This window comes from Coregonus lavaretus (assembly GCF_964263955.1).
Source record: "Coregonus lavaretus genome assembly, contig: HAP1_SCAFFOLD_712, whole genome shotgun sequence".
Taxonomy (NCBI): Eukaryota; Metazoa; Chordata; class Actinopteri; order Salmoniformes; family Salmonidae; genus Coregonus; species Coregonus lavaretus.
Window position 1 is genome coordinate 167,435 of NW_028165800.1, and position 26,898 is coordinate 194,332.

General features: G+C 47.3%; 1 protein-coding gene across 1 annotated transcript; it reads right to left on the reverse strand.

The window, feature by feature from the left end:
* Nucleotides 1-6,968: 6,968 nt before the first annotated feature.
* Nucleotides 6,969-15,781, reverse strand: LOC311115462 (large ribosomal subunit protein uL16). The gene is made up of 6 exons (XM_084190639.1): nucleotides 15,620-15,781; nucleotides 14,802-14,860; nucleotides 11,374-11,481; nucleotides 11,097-11,235; nucleotides 7,569-7,731; nucleotides 6,969-7,205 (listed from the first exon to the last, which is right to left on the reverse strand). Exons 1-6 carry the CDS (start codon nucleotides 15,640-15,642, stop codon nucleotides 7,050-7,052), a joined length of 648 nt encoding a protein of 215 aa, XP_084046765.1. The 5' UTR covers nucleotides 15,643-15,781; the 3' UTR covers nucleotides 6,969-7,049.
* Nucleotides 15,782-26,898: the final 11,117 nt, after the last annotated feature.

Below are 26,898 nucleotides of genomic sequence, written 5' to 3' on the forward strand. Positions count from 1 at the left end.
CACATTACACTACTTGTTGAGATCATTCCTTTAGTTACCATAGCAACCAGACCGCTCAGCGCATGGAATAAGGGATGAGGGAAGGGAATAAGGGATGAGGGAAGGGAATAAGGGATGAGGGAAGGGAATAAAGGATGAGGGAAGGGAATAAGGGATGAGGGAAGGGATGAGGGAAGGGAATGAGGGATGAGGGAAGGGAATGAGGGATGAGGGAAGGGGATGAGGGATGAGGGAAGGGAATGAGGATGAGGGAAGGGAATGAGGGATGAGGGAAGGGAATGAGGGAAGGGGATGAGGGATGAGGGAAGGGAATGAGGGAAGGGAATAAGGGATGAGGGAAGGGGATGAGGGATGAGGGAAGGGAATGAGGGATGAGGGAAGGGAATAAGGGATGAGGGGATGAGGGAATGAGGGATGAGGGAAGGGAATAAGGGATGAGGGAAGGGAATAAGGGATGAGGGATGAGGGAAGGGGATGAGGGATGAGGGAAGAGGGAAGGGAGGAGGGATGAGGGAAGGGAATGAGGGATGAGGGAAGGGAATGAGGGAGGAGGGAAGGGAATGAGGGAAGGGAATGAGGGATGAGGGAAGGGAGGAGTGTCCATTATCTTACTGTAAAGATTGTAAATGATCATGTTTAGTGAACAGCCCATGTTGTACTGTACATTAACAAACACTATATATCAACTATATGACGTGTTATTTATTAGTCAAACGTGTTTGACCTTGTGATTGTGGCTTTATAGCAGCCTAGGTTAGTAGTGTACTGGTCAACCAGGGCTCTTCTGAAATGGTCTATTCCCTATATAGTGCACTACTTTAGACCAGAGCCCTATGGCACCCTATTCCCTATATAGTCCACTACTTTAGACCAGAGCCCTATGGCACCCTATTCCCTAGATAGTGCACTACTTTAGACCAGAGCCCTATGGCACCCTATTCCCTATATAGTGCACTACTTTAGACCAGAGCCCTATGGCACCCTATTCCCTATATAGTCCACTACTTTAGACCAGAGCCCTATGGCACCCTATTCCCTATATAGTCCACTACTTTAGACCAGAGCCCTATGGCACCCTATTCCCTAGATAGTGCACTACTTTAGACCAGAGCCCTATGGCACCCTATTCCCTAGATAGTGCACTACTTTAGACCAGAGCCCTATGGCCCCCTATTCCCTATGTAGTGCACTACTTTAGACCAGAGCGTTATGGCCCCTTTGCAGACTAGGTTTCACCAGGGCTGCTGATGGGTGCTGTGCAGACTAGGTTTCACCAGGGCTGCTGATGGGTGCTGTGCAATAGGGAATTAACAGGGACTACATGGACACAGTTACCATAGTTACATCAATACATAAATGTTACTGTGAGCTTTACAATGTGACTATTAACAGTTAAATGTTACTGTGACCTTTACAATGTGACTATTAACAGTTAAATGTTACTGTGACCTTTACAATGTGACTATTAACAGTTAAATGTTACTATGAGGAAGGTTGAGGCACCCATGGATCTGGTCAGAATGTTCTGGACACCTTGACCAGACAGTCAGGTATTAGAGGTCAGAGGTTAGGGGGGTAATGACCAGAAGGTTAGATGACCCTTGGTGTTTACTGTGAACAAGGAGAGGTGTTTCTGTTATTGATTAAAGTTGTTCTGTGGTTTATATAAGTTGTTGTGTGTTACTGATGATTATGTTGAGTTGACTTCCTGTTGTACTGATGAGGCTGTTGTCTGGTTCTCCTCCACAGTCATTATATCATTCATATAGGATTAATATATTATAACATCAATATGTCTCCGGTGTTGTGGTGCTGTGATTAACCCCAATAAAGCCTTGATGGACAACGTTAATAAAGTCTCTGGACATTAGTGTGTGAGACAGAATACTGTGTGTGTGTGTGTGTGTGTGTGTGTGTGTCTGTGTGTGTGTGTGTCTGTGTGTGTGTGTGTCTGTCTGTGTGTGTGTCTGTCTGTGTGTGTGTGTCTGTGTGTCTGTCTGTGTGTGTGTGTGTGTGTGTGTGTGTGTGTGTGCAGTAGACGTGTTCAGTAATATACAATAGACCAATAGACACCCCCAGATGAACTCCCAGCCTGGTCTTGGGTCCTTTGTCTGCTCTCCCCACGGCAACTGAACTGATTTCAGCGGCTGACCCAAAACATCGCAGGTGGAGGAGAGGCACTCGGAGCGGCCTGCTGGTTCGACTTAGGAGGCTCGCACACCACCCACCGCTTCCAAGTATTCTACTCGCTAATGTTCAGTCTCTGGTTAACAAGATCGACGAGCTCCGGGCAAGGATTTCTTTCCAGAGAGCCATCAGAGCCTGTAACATACTTTTACTTCACTACATTCCTAAAGAAAATAATGTACTTTTTACTCCATACATTTTCCCTGACACCCAAAAGTACTCGTTACATTTTGAATGCTTAGCAGGACAGAAATTGTCAAATTCACACACTTATGAAGAGAACGTCCCTGGTCATCCATACTGCCTCTGATCTGGAGGCTATCCATACATTTTAAAAAACACGAACAATTGTGCCATCTGGTTTTCTTAACGTAAGGAATTTTAAATGATTTATACTTTTACTTTTGATACTTAAGTATATTTTTGCAATTACATTTACTTTTGATACTTAAGCATATTTAAAACCAAATACTTTTAGACTTTTACTCAAGTAGTATTTTACTGGGTGACTTTTACTTGAGTCATTTTCTATTAAGGTATCTTTACTTTTACTCAAGTATGACAATTTAGTACTTTTTCCACCACTGGCTACCAGGAGCAGTATGTGTTCAGGTGAGACCAGGACACCTAGCCACCAGGAGCAGTATGTGTTCAGGTGAGACCAGGACACCTAGCCACCAGGAGCAGTATGTGTTCAGGTGAGACCAGGACACCTAGCCACCAGGAGCAGTATGTGTTCAGGTGAGACCAGGACACCTAGCCACCAGGAGCAGTATGTGTTCAGGTGAGACCAGGACACCTAGCCACCAGGAGCAGTATGTGATCAGATGACCAGGACACCTAGCCACCAGGAGCAGTATGTGTTCAGGTGAGACCAGGACACCTAGCCACCAGGAGCAGTATGTGTTCAGGTGAGACCAGGACACCTAGCCACCAGGAGCAGTATGTGTTCAGGTGAGACCAGGACACCTAGCTACCAGGAGCAGTATGTGTTCAGGTGAGACCTAGCCACCAGGACCAGTATGTGTTCAGGTGAGACCAGGACACCTAGCCACCAGGAGCAGTATGTGATCAGATGACCAGGACACCTAGCCACCAGGAGCAGTATGTGTTCAGGTGAGACCAGGACACCTAGCCACCAGGAGCAGTATGTGTTCAGGTGAGACCAGGACACCTAGCCACCAGGAGCAGTATGTGTTCAGGTGAGACCAGGACACCTAGCCACCAGGAGCAGTATGTGTTCAGGTGAGACCAGGACACCTAGCCACCAGGAGCAGTATGTGTTCAGGTGAGACCAGGACACCTAGCTACCAGGAGCAGTATGTGTTCAGGTGAGACCAGGACACCTAGCCACCAGGAGCAGTATGTGTTCAGGTGAGACCAGGACACCTAGCCACCAGGAGCAGTATTTATTCAGGTGAGACCAGGACACCTAGCTACCAGGACACCTAGCCACCAGGACCAGTATGTGTTCAGGTGAGACCAGGACACCTAGCCACCAGGACACCTAGCCACCAGGACACCTAGCCACCAGGACACCTAGCCACCAGGACCAGTATGTGTTCAGGTGAGACCAGGACACCTAGCTACCAGGACACCTAGCCACCAGGACACCTAGCCACCAGGAGCAGTATGTGTTCAGGTGAGACCAGGACACCTAGCCACCAGGAGCAGTATGTGTTCAGGTGAGACCAGGACACCTAGCTACCAGGAGCAGTATGTGTTCAGGTGAGACCAGGACACCTAGCTACCAGGAGCAGTATGTGTTCAGGTGAGACCAGGACACCTAGCCACCAGGAGCAGTATGTGTTCAGGTGAGACCAGGACCAGTACAGTGCCTTGCAAAAGCATTCATCCCCCTTGGCGTTTTCTTTGCAATTCTGCCCAGAAGGTCAGCATCCCGGAGTCGCCTCTTCACTGTTGACGTTGAGACTGGTGTTTTGCGGGTACTATTTAATGAAGCTGCCAGTTGAGGACCTGTGAGGCGTCTGTTTCTCAAACTAGACACTCTAATGTATTTATCCTCTTGCTCAGTTGTGCACCGGGGCCTCCCATTCCTCTTTCTATTCTGGTTAGAGCCAGTTTGCTCTGTTCTGTGAAGGGAGTAGTACACAGCGTTGTACGAGATCTTCAGTTTCTTGGCAATTTCTCACATGGAATAGCCTTCATTTCTCAGAACAAGAATAGACTGGTGAGTTTCAGAAGAAAGTTATTTGTTTCTGGAAATTTTGAGCCTGTAATCAAACCCACAATTGCTGATGCTCCAGATACTCAACTAGTCTCAAGAAGGCCAGTTTTATTGCTTCTTTAATCAGCACAACAGTTTTCAGCTGTGCTAACATAATTGCAAAATAGTTTTCTAATGATCAATTAGCCTTTTAAAATGATAAACTTGGATTAGCAAACACAATGTGCCATTGGAACACAGGACTGATGGTTACTGATAATGGGCCTCTGTAGATATTCCATTAGAAATCAGCCGTTTCCAGCTACCAGCCATTTACAACATTAACAATGTCTACACTGTATTTCTGATCAATTTGATGCTATTTTAATGAACCAAAAAAATTGCTTTTCTTTCGAAAACAAGGACATTTCTAAGTGACCCCAAACGGTAGCGTATATGGTAGTCATGGTGAATGTATGCATGTGTTATATTTTTCTAGTTGCACAACTTAGTGTCTGATTTACAATGATATGGTCTGCTCACTATAATTCCCTCCAATATATTTTGACACAGATGGCTAGAATCACCCAGGACCTCTCCCTCTGACCCCATCCTCCTCCTTCCTCAGGCTGACGATATCTGTCCCTGTTGATGGACACTATGCCACCTGACACAGAGAAGAGGGAGCACCTGCTCAAACTATACTATCTCTGGAGGGGCCAACATCTGAACTCTACTATCTCTGGAGGGGCCAACATCTGAACTCTACTATCTCTGGAGGGGCCAACATCTGAACTCTACTATCTCTGGAGGGGCCAACATCTGAACTCTATTATCTCTGGAGGGGCCAACATCTGAACTCTACTATCTCTGGAGGGGCCAACATCTGAACTCTACTATCTCTGGAGGGGCCAACATCTGAACTCTACTATCTCTGGAGGGGCCAACATCTGAACTCTACTATCTCTGGAGGGGCCAACAGACATTGCTCAATCAGCACTTGATTCGTCCCATGTGCCACCCAGCCAAACGGACTAATGCATAAATCCTTTAGCTATTGTATTTTAACATTTTGTGTGTATTTCTTAAAAGCTGGCAGGTTAGTGGGGGGGCTGTTCTGATGTTCTGAGGTTCAAACCGTTTCCTTGTGTTTATTATCTGCTCATAATCAGTTATGAAAAGATCAACTGTAAATCTCCGACAAACCTCTAATCATACCCTGTAGTCGCCTCTGGGCTGCAATGTCAAACTCCATTCTCTTATAAGCTGAGGTGAACTGATGGACAGTGGACCAGCACCAGTCGGTATGTAACCTGACACCACTGGAGGTGAACTGATGGACAGTGGACCAGCACCAGTCAGTATGTAACCTGACACCACTGGAGGTGAACTGATGGACAGTGGACCAGCACCAGTCAGTATGTAACCTGACACCACTGGAGGTGAACTGATGGACAGTGGACCAGCACCAGTCAGTATGTAACCTGACACCACTGGAAGTCTTGATAATTATTTACAGCCTACATCAGGATGCACAACCTAATTCTGTAACGGGTTCTTTATCGTGTGGAGATATTCTGGGCCTCAGTGATGTGCGGGTTGATTCATAACCCGTAGTCATATCCGCAGAGAAGGTGGGTAAAGGGTCATGAAATATTGTGTGGATGAAGGGCAGGTGGGTGGCGGTCTGGTGGATGAAGGGCTGGTGGGTGGCGGTCTGGTGGATGAAGGGCAGGTGGGTGGCGGTCTGGTGGATGAAGGGCTGGTGGGTGGCGGTCTGGTGGATGAAGGGCAGGTGGGTGGCGGTCTGGTGGATGAAGGGCAGGTGGGTGGCGGTCTGGTGGATGAAGGGCAGGTGGGTGGTGGTCTGGTTGAATAATGTGTACACTGCAAATTCACTACAACTAAGCCCAAAGAGAGATTAATATAATCATTTCATACCTTGATTAAAGATCACATCTCTATTTGTGGGAACTTGGGAAAAGATGCCCCGAATTAAACTAATTGGCTGAATTCCTGGTGATATTAGTCCAGGGGTTCCCAACCTTTATTGGCCTGTTACCCCATTTAGATTGTATGTGCGACCCCATGTGAAAAAGGTGATGTAATCAACGGCCAATGTTTATTTTTAATGTTGGCTGTGACAGTACTTTTGAGACTATTTCAAGCTGAAGGAAGTGCTTTGAAGTGCATCAGAAAGGTATTGGGAAATTCAATCATTTTGTATGATCTTCTGTGCAGAAGAGATCATGAACTAAGTGCAATTTTGTTTCAGTTTCTCACAACCATTTTCAAATCAGGCAACCCCTCGTTTGAGAAACACTATTGGTCACTTAAAATGACGTTACACCAGCAGAGGTCACTGTTGACTAACAGAACCTACATAAACAGATTAGATGTCAACTAGAGGCTCTGGTGAGGAGTGCTTTAGAAACGCTGACATAATAATATGCACCTGTTTCACAGAAACGTAAAGGTGTCCGTTCTATTTGAGATACTAGTACTTAACTAATCTGACATTGTACAGGACCCGCTTTCATAGTCGTTTCACATAACCTTCCCCAAGTCATCTGAAATCAGTAGTGAAGATCAGAATATTGAAAGACAACTCAGGTCAGTTTTATATTCAATGATACTTTTATTGGCTAGTTCTTCCACCATGTCTCTGATCTCCAGACAGTCTGTAGTTGGGTGTCTAGATGGCGTGAATCTTCTTCCAGCGAGCCAGGGGGCCAGTCGAGGGGATGTACTTCACCCCACAGCCATCAGGAATAACACGCTTCTCAGCCATCATTTGATCAAAGTCCACCGCGTTGAACTTAGTGAAGCCGTACTTCTTAGACATGTGGATCTGGGAGAGGGAGAGGGATCAGAGGTCATCCAGAGGTCATCCAGAGGCAGCCATGTTTCTCAGTGTGTGAAGGAAATCTAGCCAGTCTTTTGTCTCAGCGGTCCCTTAAAGGGGCCAGCACCTCCCAGCTGGCCTCATACACAACCACAGAGTCACTGTCTGCAGCCATTGAACACCAGAACCGCACTGCAGCGAGACTGGTCAGCTTCATGAGCTGCAGGTGTTTCTAACAGCTCACAATGAGTGTTTAAGACTCAAAGTTCATCTTAATACATTCACACAATGATTAACACCAGTTATCCCAGTGTGTAGGTACTCATTCGAGTGTCTGCATTTCAAATGTATATTTTGTGTGCATGTTACCTTCTGGCGTCCGGGGAACTTGAACTTGGCTCTGCGGAGAGCCTCTATAATGTGCTCCTTGTTGCTGGCCTTGGTGCGGACAGACATGATCACCTGACCGATTCTAACACGAGCCACGGTGCCCAGAGGTTTACCGAAAGCACCACGCATCCCCGTCTGGAGCCTAGAAACACACAGGTCAAACCATATTTAATTAGTATTACAGGCACAACACATTACTGACAATGAATAAATATTCTAAAGCCCTTTTCACATTAGTAGTCATAAGCCTGGGGCCAGAGGGCTCTACAGTGGCCCGGGGGGCTCTCCAGTGGCCCGGGGGGCTCTACAGTGGCCCGGGGGGCTCTCCAGTGGCCCGGGGGGCTCTCCAGTGGCCCGGGGGGCTCTCCAGTGGCCCGGGGGGCTCTCCAGTGGCCCGGGGGGCTCTACAGTGGCCCGGGGGGCTCTCCAGTGGCCCGGGGGGCTCTCCAGTGGCCCGGGGGGCTCTCCAGTGGCCCGGGGGGCCAGAGGGCTCTACAGGGGCCGGGGGCCAGAGGGCTCTCCAGGGGCCGGGGGCCAGAGGGCTCTCCAGGGGCCGGGGGCCAGAGGGCTCTCCAGTGGCCCGGGGGCCAGAGGGCTCTCCAGTGGCCCGGGGGCCCAGAGGGCTCTACAGTGGCCCGGGGGCCCAGAGGGCTCTACAGTGGCCCGGGGGGCCAGAGGGCTCTACAGTGGCCCGGGGGGCCAGAGGGCTCTACAGTGGCCCGGGGGGCCAGAGGGCTCTACAGTGGCCCGGGGGGCTCTACAGTGGCAGGGGCCAGAGGGCTCTACAGTGGCCCGGGGGGCTCTACAGTGGCAGGGGCCAGAGGGCTCTACAGTGGCCCGGGGGGCTCTACAGTGGCAGGGGCCAGAGGGCTCTACAGTGGCCCGGGGCCAGAGGGCTCTCCAGTGGCCAGAGGGCTCTACAGTGGCCCGGGCAGGGGCCAGAGGGCTCTCCAGTGGCCCGGGCAGGGGCCAGAGGGCTCTACAGTGGCCCGGGGGGCCAGAGGGCTCTACAGTGGCAGGGGCCAGAGGGCTCTCCAGTGGCCGGGGCCAGAGGGCTCTCCAGTGGCCCGGGCAGGGGCCAGAGGGCTCTCCAGTGGCCCGGGCAGGGGCCAGAGGGCTCTACAGTGGCCCGGGGGGCCAGAGGGCTCTACAGTGGCCCGGGGGGCCAGAGGGCTCTACAGTGGCCCGGGGGGCCAGAGGGCTCTACAGTGGCCCGGGGGGCCAGAGGGCTCTACAGTGGCCGGGGCCAGAGGGCTCTACAGTGGCCGGGGCCAGAGGGCTCTACAGTGGCCGGGGCCAGAGGGCTCTACAGTGGCCGGGGCCAGAGGGCTCTACAGTGGCCGGGGCCAGAGGGCTCTACAGTGGCCGGGGCCAGAGGGCTCTACAGTGGCCGGGGCCAGAGGGCTCTACAGTGGCCGGGGCCAGAGGGCTCTACAGTGGCCGGGGCCAGAGGGCTCTACAGTGGCCGGGGCCAGAGGGCTCTACAGTGGCCGGGGCCAGAGGGCTCTACAGTGGCCGGGGCCAGAGGGCTCTACAGTGGCCGGGGCCAGAGGGCTCTACAGTGGCCGGGGCCAGAGGGCTCTACAGTGGCCGGGGCCAGAGGGCTCTACAGTGGCCGGGGCCAGAGGGCTCTACAGTGGCCGGGGCCAGAGCGCTCTACAGTGTCCGGGGCCAGAGGGCTCTACAGTGTCCGGGGCCAGAGCGCTCTACAGCGGCCGGGGGCCAGAGTGCTCTACAGTGGCCGGGGCCAGAGGGCTCTACAGTGTCCGGGGGCCAGAGTGCTCTACAGTGGCCGGGGCAGGGGCCAGAGGGCTCTACAGTGTCCGGGGGCCAGAGCGCTCTCCAGTGGCCCGGGCAGAGACCAGAGCCAGGGAAACTATAGCAGGAAGAAACGTGGAGAGGAACCAGACTGAGGGTCATTTTTAATACATTCTGGATTTACAGTAAATACCTCCAAGGTCATGTTCACCAACACACAGCATCAGTGCCTTTGACCAGAGACCGTCTGGGCTGGGCATTGGCATGTAGTAGCACCAGCCTGCCCGTAACAGCTGACCGAGGCAGAGCAGTATCCAGCCAGCCTGCCCGTAACAGCTGACCGAGGCAGAGCAGTATCTAGCCAGCCTGCCCGTAACAGCTGACCGAGGCAGAGCAGTATCCAGCCAGCCTGCCCGTAACAGCTGACCGAGGCAGAGCAGTATCTAGCCAGCCTGCCCGTAACAGCTGACCGAGGCAGAGCAGTATGTAGCCAGCCTGCCCGTAACAGCTGACCGAGGCAGAGCAGTATGTAGCCAGCCTGCCCGTAACAGCTGACCGAGGCAGAGCAGTATGTAGCCAGCCTGCCCGTAACAGCTGACCGAGGCAGAGCAGTATCTAGCCAGCCTGCCCGTAACAGCTGACCGAGGCAGAGCAGTATCCAGCCAGCCTGCCCGTAACAGCTGACCGAGGCAGAGCAGTATGTAGCCAGCCTGCCCGTAACAGCTGACCGAGGCAGAGCAGTATGTAGCCAGCCTGCCCGTAACAGCTGACCGAGGCAGAGCAGTATGTAGCCAGCCTGCCCGTAACAGCTGACCGAGGCAGAGCAGTATGTAGCCAGCCTGCCCGTAACAGCTGACCGAGGCAGAGCAGTATGTAGCCAGCCTGCCCGTAACAGCTGACCGAGGCAGAGCAGTATGTAGCCAGCCTGCCCGTAACAGCTGACCGAGGCAGAGCAGTATGTAGCCAGCCTGCCCTTAACAGCTGACCGAGGCAGAGCAGTATGTAGCCAGCCTGCCCGTAACAGCTGACCGAGGCAGAGCAGTATGTAGCCAGCCTGCCCGTAACAGCTGACCGAGGCAGAGCAGTATGTAGCCAGCCTGCCCGTAACAGCTGACCGAGGCAGAGCAGTATGTAGCCAGCCTGCCCGTAACAGCTGACCGAGGCAGAGCAGTATGTAGCCAGCCTGCCCGTAACAGCTGACCGAGGCAGAGCAGTATGTAGCCAGCCTGCCCTTAACAGCTGACCGAGGCAGAGCAGTATGTAGCCAGCCTGCCCGTAACAGCTGACCGAGGCAGAGCAGTATGTAGCCAGCCTGCCCGTAACAGCTGACCGAGGCAGAGCAGTATGTAGCCAGCCTGCCCGTAACAGCTGACCGAGGCAGAGCAGTATGTAGCCAGCCTGCCCTTAACAGCTGACCGAGGCAGAGCAGTATGTAGCCAGCCTGCCCGTAACAGCTGACCGAGGCAGTATGTAGCCAGCCTGCCCGTAACAGCTGACCGAGGCAGTATGTAGCCCGCCGCCTGGCTTTAGTCTCACAGGTCTACAATCCCAGCCCAGTCAGTCCAGGTCTCAGCGGTCCCTTAAAGGGGCCAGCACCTCCCAGCTGGCCTCATACACAACCACAGAGTCACTGTCTGCAGCCATTGAACACCAGAAACGCACTGCAGCGAGACTGGTCAGCTTCATGAGCTGCAGGTGTTTGTGTGAAAGAGTTTTAGATGAGCGCTTGAGGGTGTATGTGTCTCGTACCTATCAGCCCCAGCGCAGGACAACATCTTGTTGATACGGATGACATGGAAGGGGTGCAGGCGGACCCGGATGTGGAAGCCGTCCTTTCCACAAGTCTTCACCATGTATTTGTTGGCACAGATACGGGCTGCCTCCAGAGCTACAGGAGAGAGAGATTTAGAAAGTAGATGAATGTGAGATTAGATCTGACCTTTCCTTTCAGAAAACAACATGAGTCTGATTATGTGCCTGACAGTGTGATTGCGTGCGTCTCCCCAAAGATGATGTCTGCCCTCACCTTCAGAGGACAGCTGCTCGTACTCGTCAGAGACCATGTGACCACACAGAGGGAACTCATCCACCCTGGCCTTCTTCCTTCCCAGGTCAAAGATCCTGATCTTAGGATCTACAGAGAAAGCAGAGTTTACAATACATACAGGAGGGGGCAGAGTTTACAATACATACAGGGAACAGTTGACATGGGTCTGAATGGCATTTCTTTAAGATACCAAGCAGACATAAAACAGCCAATTAGCTACTCCCTCTGTAGTTCAGTATAAACAGGTCACATTTTGTCTCAGCGGTCCCTTAAAGGGGCCAGCACCTCCCAGCTGGCCTCATACACAACCACAGAGTCACTGTCTGCAGCCATTGAACACCAGAACCGCACTGCAGCGAGACTGGTCAGCTTCATGAGCTGCAGTTAAGAACACAGTTATGAGCGTGCTGAGTAGTCGGACAAAACAAGTATTGTAACATATGGGCAATATTTTTTGTAATTATCCTTGACCATAGATAAGGTTATTGTCGGGAGCCAGCAAGCATCTTTCTCATGTCAGTCAGTAACAGTGTCTAAACCATACTGGACGGTCTTCCAGTCAGTCATATGCGTTGTATAAATAACTCAACTGGCTAGTTTGCCTGTCTGTAAAGAGAAGGGCGGGCTGTACGTTGATCCTGCTGCTCTGATTGGCTAGAGTGATGCTGTATTTCTCCATCCATTCACTTCATATCACTTTTCCTCACATGTTTTCAGTCTGATCATTTAGATTGCTGCTGCCTGCTACTATGATAAATCACACGGCGAGGACGTTTAATGCTGCCTGCTACTATGATAAATCACACGGCGAGGACGTTTAATGCTCCTGCTACTATGATAAATCACACGGCGAGGACGTTTAATGCTCCTGCTACTATGATAAATCACACGGTGAGGACGTTTAATGCTCCTGCTACTATGATAAATCACACGGCGAGGACGTTTAATGCTCCTGCTACTATGATAAATCACACGGCGAGGACGTTTAATGCTGCCTGCTACTATGATAAATCACACGGTGAGGACGTTTAATGCTCCTGCTACTATGATAAAACACACGGCGAGGACGTTTAATGCTCCTGCTACTATGATAAATGACATGGTGAGGACGTTTAATGCTGCCTGCTACTATGATAAAACACACGGCGAGGACGTTTAATGCTGCCTGCTACTATGATAAAACACACGGCGAGGACGTTTAATGCTGCCTGCTACTATGATAAATCACACGGCGAGGACGTTTAATGCTGCCTGCTACTATGATAAATCACACGGTGAGGACGTTTAATGCTCCTGCTACTATGATAAAACACACGGCGAGGACGTTTAATGCTCCTGCTACTATGATAAATCACACGGCGAGGACGTTTAATGCTCCTGCTACTATGATAAATCACACGGCGAGGACGTTTAATGCTCCTGCTACTATGATAAATCACACGGCGAGGACGTTTAATGCTCCTGCTACTATGATAAATCACACGGCGAGGACGTTTAATGCTCCTGCTACTATGATAAAACACACGGCGAGGACGTTTAATGCTCCTGCTACTATGATAAATGACATGGTGAGGACGTTTAATGCTGCCTGCTACTATGATAAATGACATGGTGAGGACGTTTAATGCTCCTGCTACTATGATAAATCACACGGCGAGGACGTTTAATGCTCCTGCTACTATGATAAATCACACGGCGAGGACGTTTAATGCTCCTGCTACTATGATAAAACACACGGCGAGGACGTTTAATGCTCCTGCTACTATGATAAATCACACGGCGAGGACGTTTAATGCTCCTGCTACTATGATAAATCACACGGCGAGGACGTTTAATGCTCCTGCTACTATGATAAATCACACGGCGAGGACGTTTAATGCTCCTGCTACTATGATAAATCACATGGTGAGGACGTTTAATGCTCCTGCTACTATGATAAAACACATGGTGAGGACGTTTAATGCTCCTGCTACTATGATAAATCACACGGCGAGGACGTTTAATGCTCCTGCTACTATGATAAATCACACGGCGAGGACGTTTAATGCTGCCTGCTACTATGATAAAACACATGGTGAGGACGTTTAATGCTCCTGCTACTATGATAAATGACATGGTGAGGACGTTTAATGCTCCTGCTACTATGATAAATGACATGGCGAGGACGTTTAATGCTCCTGCTACTATGATAAATCACACGGCGAGGACGTTTAATGCTCCTGCTACTATGATAAATCACACGGCGAGGACGTTTAATGCTCCTGCTACTATGATAAATGACATGGTGAGGACGTTTAATGCTCCTGCTACTATGATAAATCACACGGTGAGGACGTTTAATGCTGCCTGCTACTATGATAAATCACACGGCGAGGACGTTTAATGCTCCTGCTACTATGATAAATGACACTGAGGACGTTTAATGCTCCTGCTACTATGATAAATCACACGGCGAGGACGTTTAATGCTCCTGCTACTATGATAAATGACATGGTGAGGACGTTTAATGCTCCTGCTACTATGATAAATCACATGGCGAGGACGTTTAATGCTCCTGCTACTATGATAAAACACACGGCGAGGACGTTTAATGCTCCTGCTACTATGATAAATCACACGGCGAGGACGTTTAATGCTCCTGCTACTATGATAAATCACACGGCGAGGACGTTTAATGCTCCTGCTACTATGATAAATCACACGGCGAGGACGTTTAATGCTCCTGCTACTATGATAAGTCACATGGCGAGGACGTTTAATGCTCCTGCTACTATGATAAATGACATGGTGAGGACGTTTAATGCTCCTGCTACTATGATAAATCACACGGCGAGGACGTTTAATGCTGCCTGCTACTATGATAAATCACACGGCGAGGACGTTTAATGCTCCTGCTACTATGATAAATCACACGGCGAGGACGTTTAATGCTCCTGCTACTATGATAAATCACACGGCGAGGACGTTTGCTATCAAGTTTTCAATGTGTAAAATATCTAACAAGCAGGGCAGAAAAAAGAAACCCATTCTGCCTTTCTGCCCGCTGCAAGTTGACAGGTCAGACGTCCCTCTGCAGCTCCTAACCTGCCGCTTGTTTGGTCTACAGATGGTTTGGGTTATTTTGCCAACATCTACTTAAGCATATTAAAATATTACATTTTTTCCCCGATCACGAGTATCATCCGATCCAACCATCGGATTCGGTTAAGAGTATGGTCACGTCGGCACACCCCTCAGCTGTGCCCTGGACACCATAGTTCAGCTGTGCCCTGGACACCATAGTTCATACTGCTTGGTGACCTAAATTGGGATATGCTATAACCCTCACTGTTAACTTCCTGTTTGAGTGGGTACTGGGGAATAACCTAGGAGAGAGGGGTAAGTGAAATAATGGAAAAAGGGGTTACCAGGAACACCGCGACAGAAGCGGGACTTGGGGTAGGGCTTGTTCTTGCAGTAGCGATAGCTGAGGGAGAGACAGATGGTTTTGAGTCAAACAATTATCAGCTGCCTTTACATTCAACACAGGAAAATGCCAACAATATAATTTAAGAGTTATCAGAGGTCCCATGTCTCAACTGTGTGAAGGAAATCTAGCCAGTCGGTTGTCTCAACAGTCCCTTAAAAAAAGGGCCAGCACCTCCCAGCTGGCCTCATACACAACCAGTCAATGTCTGCAGCCATTGAACACCAGAACCGCACTGCAGACATTGGTTGGCTAAATAAACTGCAGGTGATTAAATCAGTTCTAAGGATGTTTACAGACATTCACGCGTCTTTATACTGTAAGGTAAAAAAATAAAATAAACGACTTGATATGCTGTGTAATGTGTATTCAATCACAGCCCTACGTATGATACTAACCTCCATAACTATGTTCATCCACCGACAAGCTTCAATGGCTAGTCAGTTATGCTACTTTATGCCATTAGCTGTTAACCTACTAGCTAGTAACATTATCTAAAATGCCACCTAGCTACATTCAACACCATGTTACCTAGCTGATTGACGGTGACTTCGTAGACCGTGTGGAACAGACCATCCAGTTACCTAGTTTTATGACAATACAAGCATACGTTCTGGCATGGAAAGTATTCGACAGCAAAACTGCAAATGTAACTAGCTAACTTATTCATGCACATGGTGCGACATAACCGCCATTTTGTATTTTCATCCAGCGACAGACTTCAATGCCGAGTTAAAACCATGCGACAAAAAAACTCACCATCGGGCTGGCCGGCGACCCATAGCTGCGATCTGTAGAAATAACACAAAGAAACACTTATTACGAATGGAAACTAGGGTTCTACGCTGGAAAAACACTAGAATTTCTACAATGATTTGAAGAGCGGCAGACACCGCGATGTGAACACGCACTCACCGAAAGGCGGAAAGGAAGTTAGAGAGATTTCCGCCGCGTCATATGGGCGCTTCGGCTGGACAAATATGATAAAAACACTCCGATTTTATTTTTCATTTGGGTAAACACTTTTGGCGTCATACGTGAAATATGGTTAGTAATCGTGTATCTTAAATGTAATAAGGTGGCTGTACATTTTCCTCCGCAACAACTAGCCTACCGTGGAGCATAATGGGAAAGGTAGTTTTACTGGGAACATAGCACAAACAACATGAACATTCAAGAGGACGATCAACCAGTTTTAGGATGAGATGAGGACGAGGAAAGGAAGAATATGAGTGTCGGTAAAATTAGTTTGGGTTGATGACAGTGGTGTTATTTAATTTCATTTGAATTGCCATGTATTGGCCAGTGAGGGGCTTTGAAGCCACCAGATGGGCATATTGGTACTCCCCAGATAGAGCAGTCCTCTCCATAGGAATTAATGGAATTCTACAATATTTCAATTAAAGATGCACTATGCAAAAATCGCTCCGCCATTTCCTGGTTGCTAAAATTCCAATAGTTCGCCTAATTTCAGTTTATGTGATAAAACAAGCAAGTACAATGTAGATAATCATTGTACCATCTAAACCACTGTCAAATATATTTTCTGTAACCAAAAAAATATATTTTCAGCTGTTTGAAGCTAGTGTACAAAACCGAAAGTAAAAGACACAAAAACGAAACTTAAGGGGAAGCATAGAAATAGCGCCCATAGAACAGATCTACTGCTTACATTTTAGTCATTTAGCAGACGCTCTTATCCAGAGCGACTTACAGTTAGTGAATACATATTTTTTTATACTGGCCCCCCGTGGGAATCGAACCCACAACCCTGGCGTTGCAAACGCCATGCTCTATCAACTGTGCTACATCCCTGCCGGCCATTCCCTCCCCTACCCTGGACGACGCTGGGCCAATTGTGCGCCGCCCATGAGTCTCCCGGTCGCGGCCAGCTGCGACAGAGCCTGGATTCGAACCAGGATCTCTAGTGGCACAGTTAGCACTGCGATGCAGTGCCTTAGACCACTGCTCCACTCAGGAGCAGGTGCTTCTTAGACTTGCTTTCAATGAGAATGACAGATCTATAACACGTTTCAAGTTTTAATGTCACATGCACAGTGAAATGCCTTTCTTGCAAAACTCAAAACCCAACAATGCAATAATCAATAACAATGGATTACTAGAAAAAACAAACATGAGAAATAAGAATAAGAAATACACAATAAAGTAAGTACAGTTGAAGTCGGAAGTTTACATACACCTTAGCCAAATACATTTAAACTCAGTTTTTCACAATTCCTGACATTTAATCCTGGTAAAAATTCCCTGTCTTAGGTCAGTTAGTATCACCACTTTATTTTAAGAATGTGAAATGTCAGAATAATAGTAGAGAGAATTATTTATTTAAGCTTTTATTTCTTTAATCACATTCCCAGTGGGTCAGATGTTTACATACACTCAATTAGTATTTGGTAGCATTGCCTAAAAATTGTTTAACTTGGGTCAAACGTTTCGGGTAGCCTTCCACTATGGAGGACTAAAAGTGCCACAATTAAATAAATAAATACACCATTAAATAATTACTTAAATGTGTCATTAATTAATTAAAATTAGAATTAAATACATAAATGTGTTATTAAATGTGTCATTAATTAATTCAAATACCGATTCATTTTATGTAAAATACATATATAATAATTTCACTATTTACATTTACATTTCATGGTCCTGCGTTGGAGTGCTTCCTGAATTACTTAAAACTGTCAAACTGACCCATCAAAAGTTGGTAGGCGGAACCTAACGCCTGATTGGTTACCCTCTGCATCAAGCCAAGACAAATCAATTCCGGATAATGTCAGCAGGTCCTGCTTCTACATCCTCTGCTAAGTTTAAAATGTCTCTAACCAACTCCCTGGAAAGTTCACGGAGATCCTCCATTGTCTCTATCCAGGTTGGCCTACTCTACTTCAGACCAAAGCAATGGATCAGACTAGATTCGCGTTAGCCCCGCCCACTGACTTTGATGGGTCAGTTTGACAGTTTTAAGTAATTCATGAATCACTGCAATGCAGGATCATGAAATGTAAATGTAAATAGTGAAATAATTATATATGTATTTTACATAAAATGAATCGGTATTTGAATTAATTAATGATACATTTAATTACACATTTATGTATTTAATTCTAATTTGAATTAATTAATGACACATTCAAGTAATTATTTAATGGTGTATTTATTTATTTAATTGTGGCACTTTTAGTCCTCCATATTCCACAAGCTTCCCACAATAATTTGGGTGAATTTTGGCCCATTCCTCCTGACAGAGCTGGTGTAACTGAGTCAGGTTTGTAGGCCTCCTTGCCCGCACACGCCTTTTCAGTTCTGCCCACACATGTTCTATAGGATTGAGGTCAGGTCTTTGTGATGGCCACTCCAATACCTTGACTTTGTTGTCCTTAAGCCATTTTTCCACAACTTTGGAAGTTTGCCTGGGGTCATTGTCCATTTGGAAGACCCATTTGCGACCAAGCTTTAACTTCCTGACTGAGGTCTTGAGATGTTACTTCAATATATCCACATAATGTTCCTTCCTCATGATGCCATCTATTTTGTGAAGTGCACCAGTCCCTCCTGCAGCAAAGCACTCCCACAGCATGATGCTGCCACCCCCGTGCTTCACGGTTGGGATGGTGTTCTTCGGCCTGCAAGCCACCCCCTTTTTGAACATAACGATGGTCATTATGGCCAAACAGTTCTATTTTTGTTTCATCAGACCAGAGGACATTTCTCCAAAAATTACGATCTTTGTCCCCATGTGCAGTTGCAAACTGTAGTCTGGCTGTTTTTATGGCGGTTTTGGAACAGTGGCTTCTTCCTTGCTGAGCGGCCTTTCAGGTTATGTCGATATAGGACTCGTTTTACAGTGGATATATATACACCTTTGTACCTGTTTCCTCCAGCATCTTCACAAGGTCCTTGCTGTTGTTCTGGGATTGATTTGCACTTTTCGCACCAAAGTACGTTCATCTCCATGGAGATAGAATGCGTCTCCTTCCTGAGCGATATGACGGCTGCGTGGTCTCATGGTGTTTATACTTGCGTACTATTGTTTGTACAGATGAATGTGGTACCTTCAGGCATTTGGAAATTGCTCCCAAGGATGAACCAGAGTTGTGGAGGTCTAAATGTTTTTTTCGGAGGTCTTGTCTGATTTCTTTAGATTTTCCCATGATGTCAAGCAAAGAGGCACTGAGTTTGAAGGTAGGCCTTGAAATACATCCACAGGTACACCTCCAATTGACTCAAATTATGTCAATTAGCCTATCAGAAGCTTCTAAAGCCATGACATCATTTTCTGGAATTTTCCAAGCTGTTTAAAGGCACAGTCAACTTAGTGTATGTAAACTTCTGACCCACTGGAATTGTATTACAGTGAATTATAAGTGAAATAATCTGTCTGTAAACAATTGTTGGAAAAATTACTTGTGTCATGCACAAAGTAGATGTCCTAACCGACTTGCCAAAACTATATTTTGTTAACAAGAAATTTGTGGAGTGGTTGAAAAACAAGTTTTAATGACTCCCACCTAAGTGCATGTAAACTTCCGACTTCAACTGTAAGTAAGCATACTATATACAGTAAATATTTAAGAAGTCACTTCTAATACCATATTTACATGTGCAGGGATAATGGAGTGATGGAGGTAGATATGTATAGGGGTAAGGTAACTAGGCAACAGGATATGAGATAAACAGAGTAGCAGCAGCTTGTATGTGAGTGGGTGTGTAGAGTCAGTGTAAATGTATGTACATATTATGTGTGAGTGATCAGATGATGAAGTGAGTGTTTGTGTGTGTGTTGGAGGGACAGTGTGTGTGTGTGTTGGAGTGACAGTGTGTGTGTTTGTTGGAGTGACATGGAGGGACAGTGTGTGTGTGTGTTGGAGTGACAGTGTGTGTGTTTGTTGGAGTGACAGTGTGTGTGTGTGTGTGTTGGAGGGACAGTGTGTGTGTGTGTTGGAGGGACAGTGTGTGTGTGTGTGTGTGTGTTGGAGTGACAGTGTGTGTGTGTGTTGGAGGGACAGTGTGTGTGTGTGTGTGTGTGTTGGAGTGACAGTGTGTGTGAGTGTGTAGGGCCCTGTGAGTGTGCATAGAGACAGTGTAAATACTTCAATAAAATGTCAATAAAGACACAAGGTGAACTCAGATAGTCCGTGTAGCTATTCTGTTAGCTATTTATCAGTCGTATTGCTTTGGGATAGAAGCTGTTCAAGAGCCTGTTGGTGCCAGACTTGGTGCTCCGGTACCTCTTGCCATGTGGCAGCAGAGAAAATAGTCTATGGCTTGGGTGGTTGGGGTCTTTGAATATTTTCCAGGCCTTCTTTTCACACCACCTGGTATAGAGGTCCTGGAGATGGCAGGGAGCTCAGCCCCGGTGAAGTACTGGGCTGTCCGCACCACCCTCTGTAGCACCATGTGATCCAGGGCGGTGCTGTTGCCATACCAACCAGTGGTGCAGCCAGTCAATATGCTCTCAGTGGTACAGCTGTAGAACCTTTTTATTTCTATGTGAATTTGGTCGCCCAAAAAGTGACATACTGCGGCTTTAAATGTTTAAAGGACAAAATTGCATGTATTTAAGTATATTTTTTTTGGTCGTGGGTACAGTAACACTTGTCAAAATTAGACTTAAGGAACATGTTTTTAGATTTAAATTTGTTTTATTTGTTTTGTTTAGCTCACATAATATAATGTAAACGTATGCATTAAGGCGTCTGTAATAGAATAAACGTGGCAAAAACAAAACGTAGACATGAATAAATGCATTTCTTTAGCTTCCAAAATATTTTTTACAATGGTGTGGGAGTGCCACGATGGAGGCGTGGTGGCTTCAAAACAGCGCCCCCTGTCGGTCACCTAGTGTATATATAAATCATTGATGAAGACAGACCGCTGTATTGCGTTTCAGAAGCTGCCATTCTCACAGGGTGGCGACAAATGCACAGCATCCCTAAACGCAACAGGCTAGGTAAAATTAGGACTACTATGCTAAACTCTGATAATACTGATACCAACAACAATTGTATTTCGAGGGTATTATTTTATCAACACGCTTCTTAAAGTTGAAGATAAATAAAAGCCGATAAATTACCAAGGCAATGGACACAAACTAAATTTGTGACGTTATCATACAGAGTTTCTACGGGGGCAGTAAAGACACTGCCAGGTCCCTGTCAAGTCCGGATGTGTCCTACTGTGGCCGGCAGGGGGCGCCATTGCACCGAGAGAGCAGCTCCTGTATTGTCTCTCTCCAATGCTCCTCTCCCTGTAATGAGTAGTTCTTCAGTTTTTACCATGTTATTGGATTTAGGTTAAAAATTCCATTACGTTGATGACTTTTTGCCAAATCCAATCCGTTTTACCCGATGATTCAACGTCATCACATTGAATTTCTTTGTTGAAATGATGTGGAAACAACGTGTGTGTGTGTGTGTGTGTGTGTGTGTGTGTGTGTGTGTGTGTGTGTGTGTGTGTGTGTGCGCGTGCATGTCAAATCAAATACAATTTTATTTTATTTGTCACTTGCGCCGAATACAACAGGTATGGACTTTACAGTGAAATGCTTCCTGACGAGCCCTCAACCAACGACGCAGAGTTAAAAAGGAAAAAAAATTAGCTAAATAAAAAAGGAAACAGTAACACAATAAAATAACAATAATGAGACTATATACAAGGAGTACCAGTACTGAGTCAATGTGCAGGAGTACCAGGTAGCTGAGGTATTTGAGGTAATATCAACATGTAGGTAGGGGTAAAGTGACTAGTCAATCAGGATAGATAATAACAGAGTAGCAGCAGTGTTGGTAGTTGAGGTAATATGTACATGTAGGTAGGGGTAAAGTGACTAGTCAATCAGGATAGATAATAAACAGAGTAGCAGCAGTGTTGGTATTTGAGGTAATATGTACATGTAGGTAGGGGTAAAGTGACTAGTCAATCAGGATAGATAATAAACAGAGTAGCAGTGTATGTGAAGAGTGGGAATGTGTGTGCGTGTGTTTTGTGTGTGCCTGTAAGCATATGTAGTGTGTGTGTGTGTGTGTGTGTGTGTGTGTGTGTGTGTGTGTGTGTGTGTGTGTGGGTAGTCCAGATGAGTGTGCATAGAGTCATTGCAAAAAATATGCACTATATATACAAAAGTATGTGGACACCCCTTCAAATGTGTTGATTCAGCTATTTCAGCCACACCCATTGCTGACAGGTGTATACAATTGAGCACACAGCCATGCAATCTCCATAGACACACATTGGCAGTAAAATGGCCTTACTGAAGAGCTCAGTGACTTTCAACGTGGCACCGCCATGGTATGCCACCTTTCCAACAAGTCAGTTCATCAAATTTCTACCCTGCTAGAGCTGCCCTGGTCAACTGTAAGTGCTGTTATTGTGAAGTGGAAACGTCTAGGAGCAACAACGGCTCAGCCGTGAAGTGGTAGGCCACACAAGCTCACAGAACTGGACTGCCGAGTGCTGAAGCGCGTAAAATTAGTCTGTCCTCGGTTGCAACACTCGCTTCCGATGTTCCAAACTGCCTCTGGAAGCAACGTCAGCACAATAACTGTTTGTCGGGACCTTCATGAAATGGGTTTCCATGGCCGAGCAGCCACACACAAGCCTAAGATCACAATGAACAATGCCAAGCGTAGGCTGGAGTGGTGTAAAGCTCGCCGCCATTGGACTCTGGAGCAGTGGAAACGTGTTCTCTGGAGATGCTTCACCATCTTAACGCTACAGCATACAATAACATTCTATAAGATTCTGTGCTTGAAACTTTGTGGCACAGTTTGGGGAAGGCCCTTTCCTGTTTCAGCATGGCAATGCCCCCGTGCACAAAGCGAGGTCCATACAGAAATGGATTGTCGAGATCGGTGTGGAAGAACTTGACTGGCCTGCACAGAGCCCTGACCTCAACCCCATCGAACACCTTTGGGATGAATTCGAAAGCCGACTGCGAGCCAGGCCTAATCGCCCAACATCAGTGCCCGACCTCACTAATGCTCTTGTGGCTGAATGGAAGCAAGTCCCCACAGCAATGTTCCAACATCTAGTGGAAAGCCTTCCCAGAAGAGTGGAGGCTGTTATAGCAGCAAAGGGGGGACCAACTCCATAGTAATGCCCATGATTTTGGAATTAGATGTTTGACAAGCAGGTGTCCACATACTTTTGGCCATGTATTGTATCTATACATACGTTATGGTCACAAGACCAGGTCCCCGTTTGATAATAAGGATTTCAGTCCTTGACTAATAATGTTCTGTTCTGTATTATGTCATGTTTCATGTGGAAGAGTAGCTGATTTGTTCAGTGGGGATCTTAATAAATACCAAACAGCTGGAGGCTTTCAACTACCGAGCTCCACTGTTCCGGAATGGCCTGCCGATCCATGTGAGAGACGCAGACTCGGTCTCAACCTTTAAGTCTTTACTGAACACATCTCTTCAGTAGGTCCTATGACTGGGCCAGGGGTGCGAAGGTGAACGGAAAGGCACTGGAGTGACGAATCGGCCTTGATGCCTGGCCGGCTCCGCCCTCTTGTTTGGTTCTAGTGAAGATTCTAGCAGCCGTATTAGCTGAAGTGCTCAGTTGGTAGAGCATGGTGTATGCAACGCCAGGGTTGTGGGTTTGTTTCCCACGGGGGGCCAGTATGAAAATGTATGCACTCACTAACTGTAAGTGGCTCTGGATAAGAGCGTCTGATAAATGACTCAAAGTAAAGTAAAAGTAGAGCGTTGCAGTAATCTAATCTAGAAGTGACAAAAGCATTGATGATCTTTTCTGCATCATTTTTGGACAAAAACGTTTTTTACAATGTTACGTAGACGAGGGGCATTAGTAATTGAGACGGGTTACGTTGGCGTTCTTGGGCACAGGGACTATGGTGGTCTGTAAGGATGACAGACTGGGTCAGGGAGAGGTTGAACAGTGAAGACACTGGCCAGCTGGTCAGACCATGCTGGGTGAGGGAGAGGTTGAACAGTGAAGACACTAGCCAGCTGGTCAGACCATGCTGGGTCAGGGAGAGGTTGAACAGTGAAGACACTGGCCAGCTGGTCAGACCATGCTGGGTCAGGGAGAGGTTGAACAGTGAAGACACTAGCCAGCTGGTCAGACCATGCTGGGTCAGGGAGAGGTTGAACAGTGAAGACACTGGCCAGCTGGTCAGACCATGCTGGGTCAGGGAGAGGTTGAACAGTGAAGACACTAGCCAGCTGGTCAGACCATGCTGGGTCAGGGAGAGGTTGAACAGTGAAGACACTGGCCAGCTGGTCAGACCATGCTGGGTCAGGGAGAGGTTGAACAGTGAAGACACTGGCCAGCTGGTCAGACCATGCTGGGTCAGGGAGAGGTTGAACAGTGAAGACACTAGCCAGCTGGTCAGACCATGCTGGGTGAGGGAGAGGTTGAACAGTGAAGACACTAGCCAGCTGGTCAGACCATGCTGGGTCAGGGAGAGGTTGAACAGTGAAGACACCAGCCAGCTGGTCAGACCATGCTGGGTCAGGGAGAGGTTGAACAGTGAAGACACTGGCCAGCTGGTCAGACCATGCTGGGTCAGGGAGAGGTTGAACAGTGAAGACACTAGCCAGCTGGTCAGACCATGCTGGGTCAGGGAGAGGTTGAACAGTGAAGACACCAGCCAGCTGGTCAGACCATGCTGGGTCAGGGAGAGGTTGAACAGTGAAGACACTAGCCAGCTGGTCAGACCATGCTGGGTCAGGGAGAGGTTGAACAGTGAAGACACTAGCCAGCTGGTCAGACCATGCTGGGTCAGGGAGAGGTTGAACAGTGAAGACACTGGCCAGCTGGTCAGACCATGCTGGGTCAGGGAGAGGTTGAACAGTGAAGACACTAGCCAGCTGGTCAGACCATGCTGGGTCAGGGAGAGGTTGAACAGTGAAGACACTAGCCAGCTGGTCAGACCATGCTGGGTCAGGGAGAGGTTGAACAGTGAAGACACCAGCCAGCTGGTCAGACCATGCTGGGTCAGGGAGAGGTTGAACAGTGAAGACACCAGCCAGCTGGTCAGACCATGCTGGGTCAGGGAGAGGTTGAACAGTGAAGACACTAGCCAGCTGGTCAGACCATGCTGGGTCAGGGAGAGGTTGAACAGTGAAGACACTAGCCAGCTGGTCAGACCATGCTGGGTCAGGGAGAGGTTGAACAGTGAAGACACTGGCCAGCTGGTCAGACCATGCTGGGTCAGGGAGAGGTTGAACAGTGAAGACACCAGCCAGCTGGTCAGACCATGCTGGGTCAGGGAGAGGTTGAACAGTGAAGACACTGGCCAGCTGGTCTGGTAATCCGTTTGGCCCTACAGCCTTGTCAATGTTAACCTGTGTGTGGACAGATTCATACAGTCTTTAAAAGGTAATCTAATGTCAGCTTCTGGTCATCACACACACACACACACACACACACACACACACACACACACTCGCACACACTGTTGCCTTTTTTTGTATCTATGAACACAGCCTTTTAAGGTAAACTCCTCTCTCTCTCTCTCTCTCTCTGTCACTCAGTCTCTCTCTCTCTCTCTCTCTCTCTCTCTCTCTCTCTCTCTCTCTCTCTCTCTCTCTCTCTCTCTCTCTCTCTCTCTCTCTCTCTCTCTCTCTCTCTCTCTCTCTCTCTCTCTAATTCAATTCAATTCAATTTAAGGACTTTATTGGCATGGGAAACGTATGTTAACATTGCCAAAGCAAGTGAAGTAGATAGGAAACAAAAGTGAAATAAACAATTAATATTAACAGTAAACATTACACTCAGAAGTTTCAAAAGACTAAAGACATTTCAAATGTCATATTATGTCTATATACAGTGTTGTAACGATGTGCAAAGAGTTAAAGTACAAATGGGAAAATAAATCAACATAAATATGGGTTGTATTTACAATGGTGTTTGTTCTTCACTGGTTGCCCTTTTCTTGTGGCAACAGGTCACAAATCTTGCAGCTGTGATGACACACTGTGGTTTTTCACCCAGTAGATAAGGGAGTTGATCAAAATTGGGTTTGTTTTCGAATTCTTTGTGGATCGCTGTAATCTGAGGGAAATATGTGTCTCTAATATGGTCATACATTTGGCAGGAGGTTAGGAAGTGCAGCTCAGTTTCCACCTCATTTTGGGCAGTGTGCACATAGCCTGTCTTCTCTTGAGAGCCAGGTCTACCTACGGCGGCATTTCTCAATAGCAAGGCTATGCTCACTGAGTCTGTACATAGTCAAAGCTTTCCTTAAGTTTGGGTCAGTCACAGTGGTCAGGTATTCTGCCACTGTGTACTCTCTGTTTAGGGCCAAATAGCATTCTAGTTTGCTCAGTTTTTTTGTTTGTTCTTTCCAATGTGTCAAGTAATTCTCTTTTTGTTTTCTCATGATTTGGTTGGGTCTAGTTGTGTTGTTGTTGTTGTTGTTGTTGTCCTGGGGCTGTGTGGGGTCTGTTTGTGTTTGTGAACAGAGCCCCAGGACCAGCTTACTTAGGGGACTCTTCTCCAAGTTCATCTCTCTGTAGGTGATGGCTTTGTTATGGAAGGTTTGGGAATCGCTTCCTTTTAAGTGGTTATAGAATTTAACGGCTCTTTTCTGGATTTGGATAATTAGCGGGTATTGGCCTAATTCTGCTCTGCATGCATTATTTGGTGTTTTACGTTGTACACTGAGGATGTTTTTGCATAATTCTGCATGCAGAGTCTCAATTTGGTGTTTGTCCCATTTTGTGAATTCTTGGTTGGTGAGCGGACCCCAGACCTCAGAACCATAAAGGGCAATGGGTTCTATAACTGATTCAAGTATTTTTAGCCAGATCCTAATTGGTATGTCAAATTTCATGTTCCTTTTGATGGCATAGAAGGCCCTTCTTGCCTTGTCTCTCAGATCGTTCACAGCTTTGTGGAAGTCACCTGTGGCGCTGATGTTTAGGCCGAGGTATGTATAGTTTTTTGTGTGCTCTAGGGCAACGGTGTCTAGATGGAATTTGTATTTGTGGTCCTGGCAACTGGACCTTTTTTGGAACACCATTATTTTTGTCTTACTGAGATTT